Source organism: Leptodactylus fuscus, chromosome 9, assembly GCF_031893055.1.
Source record: "Leptodactylus fuscus isolate aLepFus1 chromosome 9, aLepFus1.hap2, whole genome shotgun sequence".
In the NCBI taxonomy this organism is placed as follows: Eukaryota; Metazoa; Chordata; class Amphibia; order Anura; family Leptodactylidae; genus Leptodactylus; species Leptodactylus fuscus.
The window spans coordinates 52,950,028-52,962,952 of NC_134273.1; the positions used below are offsets into that span (position 1 = coordinate 52,950,028).

The 12,925-nt window shown below is 37.3% G+C and overlaps 1 protein-coding gene across 1 annotated transcript; it reads left to right on the forward strand.

The window, feature by feature from the left end:
• The first annotated feature begins 4,383 nt into the window (after positions 1 to 4,383).
• PTGS2 (prostaglandin-endoperoxide synthase 2) lies at positions 4,384 to 11,194 on the forward strand. Its single transcript, XM_075287380.1, has 10 exons — positions 4,384 to 4,515; positions 5,111 to 5,227; positions 5,313 to 5,456; positions 6,083 to 6,226; positions 6,625 to 6,806; positions 6,916 to 6,999; positions 7,114 to 7,360; positions 7,914 to 8,200; positions 8,310 to 8,457; positions 9,230 to 11,194. Exons 1-10 carry the CDS (start codon positions 4,464 to 4,466, stop codon positions 9,634 to 9,636), a joined length of 1,812 nt encoding a protein of 603 aa, XP_075143481.1. The 5' UTR covers positions 4,384 to 4,463; the 3' UTR covers positions 9,637 to 11,194.
• Positions 11,195 to 12,925: the final 1,731 nt, after the last annotated feature.

The window sequence follows — 12,925 nt, forward strand, 5'->3', positions numbered from 1 at the left end:
TAATAGAAATGATTTTTTCTAGAATATTTTTGTATGCAGGTAATATCTGCTCTTAGACTTACAACACTGTACAGCGACGTGATGGGAAGGTATTTTAGCACTTTGAAAGATGCCAAGAATGACTACTGACATGTGCAGACTGAGGTTAACAGCTCGCTATTTCCACTTGCTGTATTTGGTCTTGGCTTCCGAATCCTCTGCTCTTGCTTCATCACATGTTTTCATGGTATTGTAATACTACACTAAGCAGGAGGGAGGATCTGTGACATAAACTAATGCTTCACAATTTGTTCAGGCAAAAACACACAATAAGAGAAATAAATCGATGTAAGTCAATGGCAGCAGCATTCAGAAGCCATCAGCTGGAAGCCCCCCAATGTATAATGGTAGCCATATACTGGCGATGAAAGAAGACTGCTGCCTAATAATATATATATATATATATATATATATATATATATATACAGTCCTATGAAAAAGTTTGGGCACCCCTATTAATCTTAATCATTTTTAGTTCTAAATATTTTGGTATTTGCAACAGCCATTTCAGTTTGATATATCTAATAACTGATGGACACAGTAATATTTCAGGATTGAAATGAGGTTTATTGTACTAACAGAAAATGCGCAATATGCATTAAACCAAAATTTGACCGGTGCAAAAGTATGGGCACCTCAACAGAAAAGTGACATTAATATTTAGTACATCCTCCTTTTGCAAAGATAACAGCCTCTAGTCGCTTCCTGTAGCTTTTAATCAGTTCCTGGATCCTGGATAAAGGTATTTTGGACAAACAATTCAAGTTCAGTTAAGTTAGATGGTCGCCGAGCATGGACAGCCCGCTTCAAATCATCCCACAGATGTTCAATGATATTCAGGTCTGGGGACTGGGATGGCCATTCCAGAACATTGTAATTGTTCCTCTGCATGAATGCCTGAGGATTTGGAGCGGTGTTTTGGATCATTGTCTTGCTGAAATATCCATCCCCGGCGTAACTTCAACTTCGTCACTGATTCTTGAACATTATTCTCAAGAATCTGCTGATACTGAGTGGAATCCATGCGACCCTCAACTTTAACAAGATTCCCGATGCCGGCATTGGCCACACAGCCCCAAAGCATGATGGAACCTCCACCAAATTTTACAGTGGGTAGCATGTGTTTTTCTTGGAATGCTGTTTCTTTTTGGACGCCATGCATAACGCCTTTTTTTATAACCAAACAACTCAATTTTTGTTTCCAAAATGAAGCTGCCTTGTCCAAATGTGCTTTTGCATACCTCAGGCAACTCTATTTGTGGCGTACGTGCAGAAACGGCTTCTTTCTCATCACTCTCCCATACAGCTTCTATTTGTGCAAAGTGCGCTGTATAGTTGACCGATGCACAGTGACACCATCTGCAGCAAGATGATGCTGCAGCTCTTTGGAGGTGGTCTGTGGATTGTCCTTGACTGTTCTCACCATTCTTCTTCTCTGCCTTTCTGATATTTTTCTTGGCCTGCCACTTCTGGGCTTAACAAGAACTGTCCCTGTGGTCTTCCATTTCCTTACTATGTTCCTCACAGTGGAAACTGACAGGTTAAATCTCTGAGACAGCTTTTTGTATCCTTCCGCTGAACAACTATGTTGAACAATCTTTGTTTTCAGATCATTTGAGAGTTGTTTTGAGTAGCCCATGATGCCACTCTTCAGAGGAGATTCAAATAGTAGAACAACTTGCAATTGGCCACCTTAAATACCTTTTCTCATGATTGGATACACCTGGCTATGAAGTTCAAAGCTCACTGAGGTTACAAAACCAATTTTGTGCTTCAGTAAGTCAGTAAAAAGTAGTTAGGAGTATTCAAATCAATAAAATGATAAGGGTGCCCATACTTTTGCACCGGTCAAATTTTGGTTTAATGCATATTGCGCATTTTCTGTTAGTACAATAAACCTCATTTCAATCCTGAAATATTACTGTGTCCATCAGTTATTAGATATATCAAACTGAAATGGCTGTTGCAAACACCAAAATATTTAGAACTAAAAATGATTAAGATTAATAGGGGTGCCCAAACTTTTTCATAGGCCTGTATGTATCTGAGCCCCTTCATATGTAATCTGAGGCTATGATTTATTAAAATATTACTTACTATCATTATCCAACAAGCTGCATTACAGAGACTGTACCTAGGCTAGCCCACGTTAGGTATGTATGGCAAGCAAGGACAAGCTTAAAAAAGACACAAATAGCCGCAGGGTCGAACAAAGGAATTCTACAGCATGGGAACTCCTTGATATTAAACATAGTTTAGTATAATATAAAAGTAAAAAAACTTTCAAGTCCTATCGTATTAATAATATGAGTGTACAGAGGGTGATGTTGTGTCTGAGAGTTTGGTCTGAGAATCTGGATGAAGCAGGGGAGTAAGTGAAAGATCAATAGCCGGAAAGAAGAAGTTATTCCAGGGCACCTCTACAGCTCAGTGTCTGACATTGTAGCATGGATGAAAAAGTCAATAAAACACTATTATAGACCTTAACCCCTTGATGCTCTTTGTCCAAAAGCTTCATGTCAAATAAATACATCATGGGGATTGTATGAGCACAGAAATTGCTATGCATGGTAATTTGGATAGTGCAACACCTAAGGAGCTGGACAGAGGAAAGAAGCCACAGCATTATATTAGTGACTATCTGTTCTCAGCTTCAAGTCTGCTAGTGGAAAAAAAAATAAGTGAAAGGGAATCTATTGCCACTATTCTTTTTAGATTTAGAACAAATTGCAGTGGGGACAGACTCCCTTTGTAAAAAAAATTAGTTTACAAAAAAAAAAGCCTCCTCCGCACAGTCTCAAAAAATGGGTCATTTCAATATTTTTATATACAATGCACCATGCAAAGAATATATTTGGTACTGCTGCATTTATACCAACACATAAAATATATTCATCCACAACACATTATGCAGATGAGTTTAAAAAAAGGATGGGAAACTTGTAAATTTTTTGTATTCCCCAAAACTTGATAAAAAAACTGATTAGAAATGGTACCAATAAAGAGTACAGCTCATCCTGTAAAAAAATATATTGATATATAATTTAATATTAATTATTATTAATATATATTGATTAAATTTTTTTCTAAAGTTATGGTTTTCAGAATGTGGCAACAAAAATGTATCTTTTGCAAAAAAAATGCTTTTATTAGGCAAACGTACAAAGCTTTAAATATATCTATATACAGTATTACATGTATATATACATTTTTTCATCTCGCCATATCTATACTGACCCATAGAATTAAGTTATTTTTTAATGCACTGCACAGTAAAAACATAAAGAAATATCAGAATGCCTTGATATAAGCGCTTAATCCTAAAGCAGTTAAGACTGGCCAGTATAAAGCAATTCGTTGCCTGGATGTGTTTTAGGTAGAAGATTAACCTTGTCAGTGATACGTCATTCTCCCATTGGACGTACAATCCTACTGATAGGGGTAAAACATCAGATGTCCTAGATGCCTGCTTCTCTCCAAATGATAATGGGATTGCTGGGAGCAATGTATAAATTGGTAGAGGTTATACATTGAGCTAGTTACTGGGAGCAATGTATAAATTCATAGAGGTTATATATTGAGCTAGTTACTGGGAGCAGTGTATAAGTTCATAGAGGTTACACATTGAGCTAGTTGGCACATTAGATACCTACAACAAATATTCATCCAGTTCAGTTATTGGACAAAACACATTTCTGCTAGACAAGATTTTCTCATCTGCTTGTTCACAGGTGAGGTCGGTCTTCATCCCCTAGATGGGGATCTAATGGCCCCTTAAACACAAGAGTTATTATGTCTGGACAGGTGATCCTTCATAGACTGAATCTGCAGCCTTCTAAGCTTTTAATAAAAGATCATTATTTTTTCACTCTGAAGGTCTCCTTCTCTATTGATATTGCATTAGCCAAAGAAATAAGTAGGAAACGGTGAATCATTAGCCATGAAGCCAAAGTAAAAGTTCTCTATGGACAAGGTAGTACAGAGTTCAGATGGCATTGGCACCTTCATTGCACAGATATCTTCTCATGATAATACGAATGAATACAAACCTATTCAGAAGAGAAAGCCAGGCTGCATAAGGAAGTTATGTGTAAGTTTCAGTTACCCATACTACAGACTACAGACTATAAGGTGTCTGACAAGCCAGACCTGAGTACATTGCTTTTAGAGAAGCTGCTTTTCCCTATATTACAACCTAGCTTTTGTTTTATCTCTCACATTTGTCTTGTACTCATGACTGTGCTAGAAGTGACGTAACCAAACATCTTGCTCACGTTTTGCACGCCCCAAAGGAGGGACCACCCCTCTAACTGCTGCTTATAAGTGCCAGCAGTCAGCCTGAGCTTACAGAGAGCTGCAGACAGGAATACCAGAAATACTACTGCACATTACTGCGATACACTAGACAGCCATCCGCTGCTGGGATGATGTTACTCAAACTTTTCTTGTGTTCCCTCCTCATTTCCTCTTATGCAGGTAAATTGATTTTTTTTTTTATAGAGAATGTTATATTATGGTCACATTATTTTATGATTTAATAACTTAATAATGTGATAAAACCATTTCTGCCTTAAAATGTATGCAACAATGTTTTTCTAAAGTTCAAAAATAGCAATTGGTTACTTTTTCTAATAATAATAATAATAATAATAATAATACATATCTATAAAGTGACACCAACTCCTATAGATAATATTAAATTAGAATCCAACAAAGAGTTTAGCAAATGTCTGGTTATGCTATATATATTCAATATACATAGAAGTGTACCAATAGAGGAGGCGCTGAGTCTACATGGACTAGTAGTCTTTGATACACTGTTGTAGCACATCTGTATTAGCCTAACCTTGCAGAGGTAATATTGTAATATTTTAACGTGTTATATGGTTTTGCATAGGGCCGTTAGATATTTTTTCAGTGTAAATGCCCCAATGTGTTGGATAAACGTTAGCTCCTTGTATGTATACTTCTTCCAACATGGAACCCATTATAGATACAGAATGACTCCTTGTATGCTCAGCACTTGAATTCTTATTAAATATGATGTTAATCTAGTTATGTGATTTTTCAGCCAACCCTTGCTGCTCTAATCCATGTCAGAACCGAGGGGTGTGTATGACTGTTGGATATGAAGGTTACGAATGTGATTGCACAAGGACAGGATATTATGGTGAAAACTGCACCACACGTAAGTAGATTCGCTGCACTTCCTTTATATTGCTGCATGGTTTCGTAAAGTAGATTGTAATCTCTATTCTTTTCTCTTTCTACAGCGGAATTTTTAACATGGCTGAGAGTCACCTTAAAGCCTTCACCCAACACTGTTCACTACATCTTAACTCACTTTAAAGGCATATGGAATATAATTAATAATATTTCATTCCTGCGAGATAGGATTATGCAATACGTGTTAACATGTGAGTAGACCCTTTGTGTATGTTCAACTTTAGATAAGAATCTCTCCTATACCTGAATTCAATTACTCAGCTGTTAAATGTAGTAGTTCTTGTGATAAGAGATCATTCACATGACAATACCATGCACTCGGCCATGGCAAATTATTATTTTCATGGTAGACTGAGAATAATCCGTTTTCACCAATCCCTGATAGATATGAGTCTATTGAGGGATCCGTGAAATGAATCTGAGAAATTACAAGTTCAATTTTTTTCTTGGACAGTTAAAGCAATGGTTCCATTAAAGTCTATGGGACCTTGTTCTGGCCATTTACTCAACAGCTAGTACTTGGCCATTGAATCCTGTTATGTGAAAGAGCAATAACTCAGATAAACATAACAAAATCATGGCAAGCATCAGAAATAAAACCATTCCTAAATATACTTACAGTTATAAATCCTTCTCAATGGGCATAAGATGGCATGTTAATGTGCATGATGATGGTGGTATGGGATGTATGAGGATTGATCATAGTTGTTTAGCCGACTTACCTGGCAAATTCTTTGTGTAATCTTGACCACTAGCCTACAATTTAATTCCCATGATGGCTTTTGCAAATGATTTATTTTTTTACTTCTTTTTACAGCAAGGTCTCACTTGATTGATAGTCCACCGACCTACAACAGTCACTACGACTACAAAAACTGGGAAGCGTATTCCAACATCTCATACTATACTCGATCACTGCCACCAGTGGGAAAAGACTGCCCAACACCAATGGGAGTTAAAGGTATGCTATATCCTAAAATAAATAGATTGCTAGCTCTTGTGAGACTGCTTACTGTATGACATCACACTGGTTTATTATTATAAACCAATGGGCCTTTGTTATGACACACACATATACAGCGACGACACATATCTACATCCAATAAACCAAATAATTGTCACATAAATGATCTGTTAAAGACAGGTACATAGCTGACGTATTGTGCCCCAGTCATGCACTGATCCAGTCATGGTCTCCATCGACTCTTACTATTAGCACTTTCTTATGTTGTCTGTATATAGAAAATTAGCTTTCTACACATATAGATAACATATTTGCTACCAGCATAGCTATTTCTAAGGAAGAGGTCGTGTGTATTGATAGTTATTTATCTCCCATTCTTATCTCTTACTTTACAGGAAGGAAAGAACTCCCAAGTGTCAAGACGGTCGTTGAGAAGTTGTTATTGAGACGACAGTTTATTCCAGACCCACAAGGAACTAATATCATGTTTGCATTCTTTGCACAACATTTTACACATCAGTTCTTTAAAACTGATGTCAAGAGAGGAGCTGCCTTCACTAAGGCTCTAGGACATGGGGTAAGTGCATAGGGGCTTGTAGGTCAATGGTGTTCATTAGGTTAGCTGTAACTTAGAATATGGAATGGAACAGAATGATTGCAAATATGATTGTAAATGTCTCTTACAGGTTGATTTACATCACGTCTATGGAGAAAGTTTAGACAGACAAAGCAAGCTACGATTGAAGAAGGATGGCAAGTTAAAATACCAGGTGAATATCTCCATTTTATGCCAATGTGACATACACATACTGAACCATACACCGCTGGCACTTACATCAACTATGTAACACTATGATAATCATTTACATGTATTTCTATTCTAGATTATTGATGGCGAGATGTATCCTTCAACAGTGAATGAAACTGGAGCTGAGATGATGTATCCACCTCATGTTCCAGAACATCTTAAGTTTGCTGTTGGGCAGGAAGTGTTCGGCCTTGTTCCTGGTCTGATGATGTATGCTACAATTTGGCTGAGAGAACACAATCGAGTCTGTGATATTCTTATGCAGGAGCATCCTGAATGGGACGATGAACGGTTATTCCAAACTGCAAGGCTTATTTTAATTGGTGAGTTGAGACTGTTACATAGGGAAGGGTGTCATGAGGTCTTATCATTATTGTCCTGTCCATGCTTCTTTGTTAAGTTGTTACATTTGTTGGCAAATGTATTAGAAATGATCATATGCAATTTAGCTTAACTATCACTCAACACATGAGGTTTTAATGGGCTAAGGCTGTATCATTCACTTAATGCATATTGCTACAATATACCATTGCTCTATGATCATTGGGGATCTGACCTGTTGGACCTCCATGATCTTGAGAGTGAAGGACACAACACTGTGATGTGGCACTTTCACAGTCTTTCCCCTCACAGTCTTGGACCCTCAGAACCAGTCCAATTCAGTGTCAATAGGCAGAAAAGAGCTTATGTGCCTTCATTCTCATAATTGGTAAGGATATCTGAGATATCCTAGAGACCTATCCCTTAGGTAGACCATATCATTTGGTTTGGGAATACTCCTTTATTGGACAGTACATATTATAATACGTATTATATCTTAGATACCACCCTAGCAAAGACCTTTTCATAATGTTTGCAATATTCTGTTTCTTAAAGGTGAAACCATCAAGATAGTAATTGAAGATTACGTACAGCATCTAAGTGGGTATCACTTTAAACTGAAGTTTGACCCAGAGCTGCTGTTCAACCAGAGATTCCAGTACCAGAACCGTATTGCTGCAGAGTTCAACACCCTGTACCATTGGCACCCTCTTCTACCAGACACCTTCCAGATAAGTGACAAGGAGTACAACTATCAACAATTTCTCTACAACAACTCCGTCATGCTGGAACATGGAATATCACAGATGGTTGAATCCTTCAGCAAGCAAAGTGCTGGAAGGGTAAGACTCCTTCATTTATTATTGAGATATATGTATATAATGTAATGTATAATGTAATGTTTATGTATATATAATGTCCCTAATCTGATTTCTTTATTCTGTGAAATAGGTGGCCGGTGGTAGAAACTTCCCCGCAGCTGTGTTTAGAGTGGCAATGGCTTCCATTGAGCAGAGCAGAGAGATGCGATACCAATCCCTCAATGAATACAGGAAGCGTTTTATGCTGAAGCCTTTCAAGTCCTTTGAGGAGCTGACAGGTAAGATTTTACCTTATCTTCTCAATACTACTACATAAGAGTGCTCAGGCAGTCTGCCATGCTGCTTTGTTTCATTTGACAAGTTACAGGGAGTCCTAGTTCTTACTAAACATCATTGTTAAGGAGTAACAGTGTGTAGAGAAAACAATAATGCTGAAATCCCAGACACGCACGAGAGATTATGAAGAACAGATTAACCTTGTGTATACCAATCAGAAACTTCTGATAGGAACTCATACGCACTAGGAGACCTCCAGGCCTTCAACGATAGTGCGTTAAAAGCTATTAACACAATATTCACTATGTAGTGTAAATCAAATGTTTTCCGGATGCCTAGTTATAAAGGAAATACATACGCTGAGTGTTTATGGTCATTTTACATAAAAAAAATGTATATCTAACAATGATTTATGAACATTCTTCAACTTATATTTTCCCATAATTGCAAAGATATTCAAGTTTTATCTAAGAAAGGGCTCATATTGCACTGTATGTCATACAGTGTCTTCAGGGTCTTGTTAGATTTATTATGTGGCATATTGAAACCTTTGAGTTCGTGTAAAACCAGATTTACAAGTCTTCCTGATTAATGTCATTGCCTTAGGGTAAAACATTATACTCCGACTGATCTTCAGTCTGGGAATAGAACCTTACAAAAAAAAAAATACAAAAATTTTGAAATTCTATACCAAAGTACTATTTAAAGACCTGCAATGATGACGTGTTAAATACTTTGGATGTATTCTTGACTAACAACTTATTTCAATTTTAGGAGAAAAAGAAATGTCTGCGGAACTTGAAAACCTCTACGGGGACATCGATGCTATGGAGTTCTACCCAGGACTTCTGGTGGAAAAACCCCGACCTGGTGCCATATTTGGAGAGACCATGGTTGAAATTGGTGCTCCATTTTCCTTGAAAGGACTAATGGGTAATCCAATTTGCTCTCCTGAATATTGGAAACCTAGCACTTTTGGTGGGAAGGTTGGCTTTAACATTGTGAACACAGCTTCTTTACAAAACCTCATCTGCCAAAATGTGAAAGACTGTCCCGTTGTCGCATTTCATGTCTTGAAAAGCAGACTCAGTGAGTCAGCGACCATTAATGCGAGCTCCAACTCTGCACTGGAAGACGTAAACCCTGCTGTACTACTGAAGGAGCGCTCATCAGAACTGTAAGGGCTTGGGAGACCCCGTAGAAAACTGGAACAACCAACAGCACTCTTAAGAATTGCTAAACACAACCTACTTGTGATTGAAATGCAGATGGCCAAATAAGTGATTCTGGCAGATCTACAACCACTATAGACTGTCAGCATTATTATTTTCATATACATGTTGTATATGTAACAGTTCACATTATATATTGAGAGCCTTCATGATTTTTTCTTATTTATTATTTGTGTTCCGAATTATTTATTTTTATATTATAGATACTTGAATGTATCTTTACAAATAACTCGGTAGGAACTTTCATGCTACTTTCATGGAGAGAGGAACATTATTTAGAGTTATTGTTGAGGACCAAACTCGCAGACTGCCATTTTCCAATGCAGCCATTGTGTGGATGTATAATATTTACACGTGGTCTATTATAGTCATACTTTAGGCCATTTTTACATACCCACAGCCCAGTAAATAATAGAGCAGAGTGGACATACATGATGAATGTCTGGGATACATCACGTCACACTGATGGATACCTCTTTCCATTAGTGACCACAAGGATACGGAATAAGCATGAATAGTTATACCTAGAAAACATATCGGCCATACGGCTATTGCAACAAGGACCAATTCTGAGACATGGGTGACTTTTTTTAATGTATGTTTAATGCTGCTACATTACTTGAACCTTCTGCTGCTTTGAACTTTGTTTTTTCCTTAGACGACGTGGTGACATGTTAGTTTTTTCTTTATCATGGGAAATTATTAGGCTTCAAGTAAGGACAAAGACTTGTGAATAAGGGATTTTCTTAACATTACTTGAATTTACATTAGAGACTACAGTAATACTCCACATTGCAAAATATACAGTATATATGATATAAAGTACCTATACAGCAATGGAGGATTAGATCCTACAGAATATGGCACCATCATGATGTGGCAAGCTTCTTCCTACAATTTTAAATGTCCTTACAAACATTTACTTACCTTTGGCACCCCGTGAAGTCACCCTATTGCCAGTCTTATATATGCAATTGACCTTCTTTAGGTACATTTAAATGTTATATTTATTTATGCTGGAAATTGTTAATTTAATGTTTTTCTAAAGAAGAGTTTATTATATGTTATTTATGTTCATAGACATTGCACTGACAAAGATTTTGCTCTTGATGCAGGGACAGTGGCCTCCTGGTACACGTCTACCAGGCCGGATGGCTTCTCCAGTGCTGGTCACTGTATTTCAAGCTCCACAATTACATGGTAGACAGTGTAGAGCTGAGACTCATAATTCTTCCCATGTAATTCTAGGGCTATTGTAGAGTACAAAAATGTATGACTAATGCCCAGTTCACATCTGCATTTGGGCCATTCTGTTCGAGTATTCGCATGAAATATGCGGAGAGAAAAGTCCTGCAAGCAGCACTTTTCTCTCCACACTTTTGTGCAGAAACCGCACGGATCCCATTGTAGTCTATAATAAAGAGGTTGTTTTTTCATGCAGATAGGTTTATATTCAGGGGGGTCCCCAAGCGGACTCCCAGAATGGAAACCGAACACAGATGTGAACCAGGCCTAAGATATTATCATGTTCTGTTTGTTGTAAAATATTTATAATAACTTATTCTGGTGTTTAATTTTTGTATTAAATTATTTAAATAATAAAATAATTTGTATATTTCAATACTTTGGTTTTGTGTGTGTTTGCTCTGAGTGCAGTGTTGACAACTAAATGTGCCCATACACAATACAGTTAAGCCTTTTCATTGGCCATATTGAAATCCCTTATGCTTTCAGTGGAGTCAGGCATTGGCTTCTCTCTTCTTCTTTTGACCTCACCCCATTACTTCATGAGTATACTTGCAAAACCTTGTTGAGTATACATCTTCATGGGGAAGTCTGTGACAATGCAATTGGCCAACTGCTGTCTGGAATATATGATCAGCAAAACTGTACAAGCAACTAACATCACATTCATCATCACACATGACACATATTACACCGTTCCAATGCTAAAATATTTTGCTCCTAAGCTTGTGCTTTGGATGTCTTGCATAACCATCTTCATGGCCTGAAGAATAAAAAAAAAAAGAAGAAAAATTAATATACACTTAAGAAAAGTATGTTTCCAAAGAACTTGAACACAATTTAACCTCCTGACCCAGAATATATAATTCCTTTAAGGGTCTTAATGTAAGAGCATTCATTCTACCTTATAAAGATATGAATGGCCAATACAGAGATCTTTCCAATGATGTCTTTGTGCTGAGACCTGTAACTAGGACAAGGGGCATCCTTTGTGTCTAGAGGTTAAACCCCTCATTGATGGGGTTTCTTTACAGTTAGAGGAGTAAGACTATGGAACTCACTGCTACAAAATGTGGTGATGCTTGATATCATACACAAGTTCAAAATGGGCCTGAATGCCTTTTTTGAAAGCATGAGTTTCATAAGTTATAGGATCTATACATTTCTGGGATAGGATGTTGATCCAGGAACTTAGTGCAGTTGCCATATTTGGACTTGAGAAGGAATTTTTTTCCTCTGATGGAGAAATTGTTGTCCGTGTCGAGTTTTTTTTTTTTTTTGTCTTCCCCTGGATCAACTTGGTAGATTCATAGGTTGGACTTATGTGTTACTATATTTAATTTTTAATCACCAAAACCTAATACTAGCGAAAAAGCAGAATAAGAACAAGGGAAATCCTCACCACATCTTTCTAACTATTAATATCTGATACAGGACAAAATTTCTATTTAGCCTCCCATTTCTGAGCAATCATTTCTATTAGTTTCAGTGCCAGATGGACTTTGCTGAATGTGGGGATCCAAGTTATTACTGGCAGAAACTGTACAGGAAATGAATGCTTGGGGCAATGCAGTGGCTCAGTGGTTAGTACTGTAGCCTTGCAGTGCTTGAGTCCTGGGTTCAAATCCTGCCAAGGACAACATCTGCAAGAAGTTTGTATGTTCTCCCTGTGTTTGTGTGGATTTCCTCCTACTCTCCAAAGACATACTGATAGAGAAAACTGTACATTGTGAGTACATTTTTTTAAATTTTTTTTTAAAGGAAGTAAATGCTCTGCTTGCTGAAAACAAAACCAGAGCTCACAATTCACTTACTAGGATATCTGGAAGAGCTGGACAATCCTGAAGATGGAATCCTGGTAGTAGTCTGTTAAGGAGTCTGAGCCAGGAGGAAGCGATATCCTGATAACCTCTGATAAAAGGTTATATTCCAGGTCAGGATAAGAGTTAGTAGACAAGCCATTTCTGGTAACAAAAATCAAAGGGTCAGTATT

Coding starts and splice junctions, on each gene's coding strand:
- PTGS2 (XM_075287380.1), top strand. CDS start 4,464: ATGATGTTACTCAAACTTTTCTTGTGTTCCCTCCTCATTTCCTCTTAT. Junction 5,457..6,082: donor TATGCAATACGTGTTAACAT/GTGAGTAGACCC, acceptor TTCTTTTTACAG/CAAGGTCTCACTTGATTGAT. Junction 7,000..7,113: donor ATGGCAAGTTAAAATACCAG/GTGAATATCTCC, acceptor TTTCTATTCTAG/ATTATTGATGGCGAGATGTA.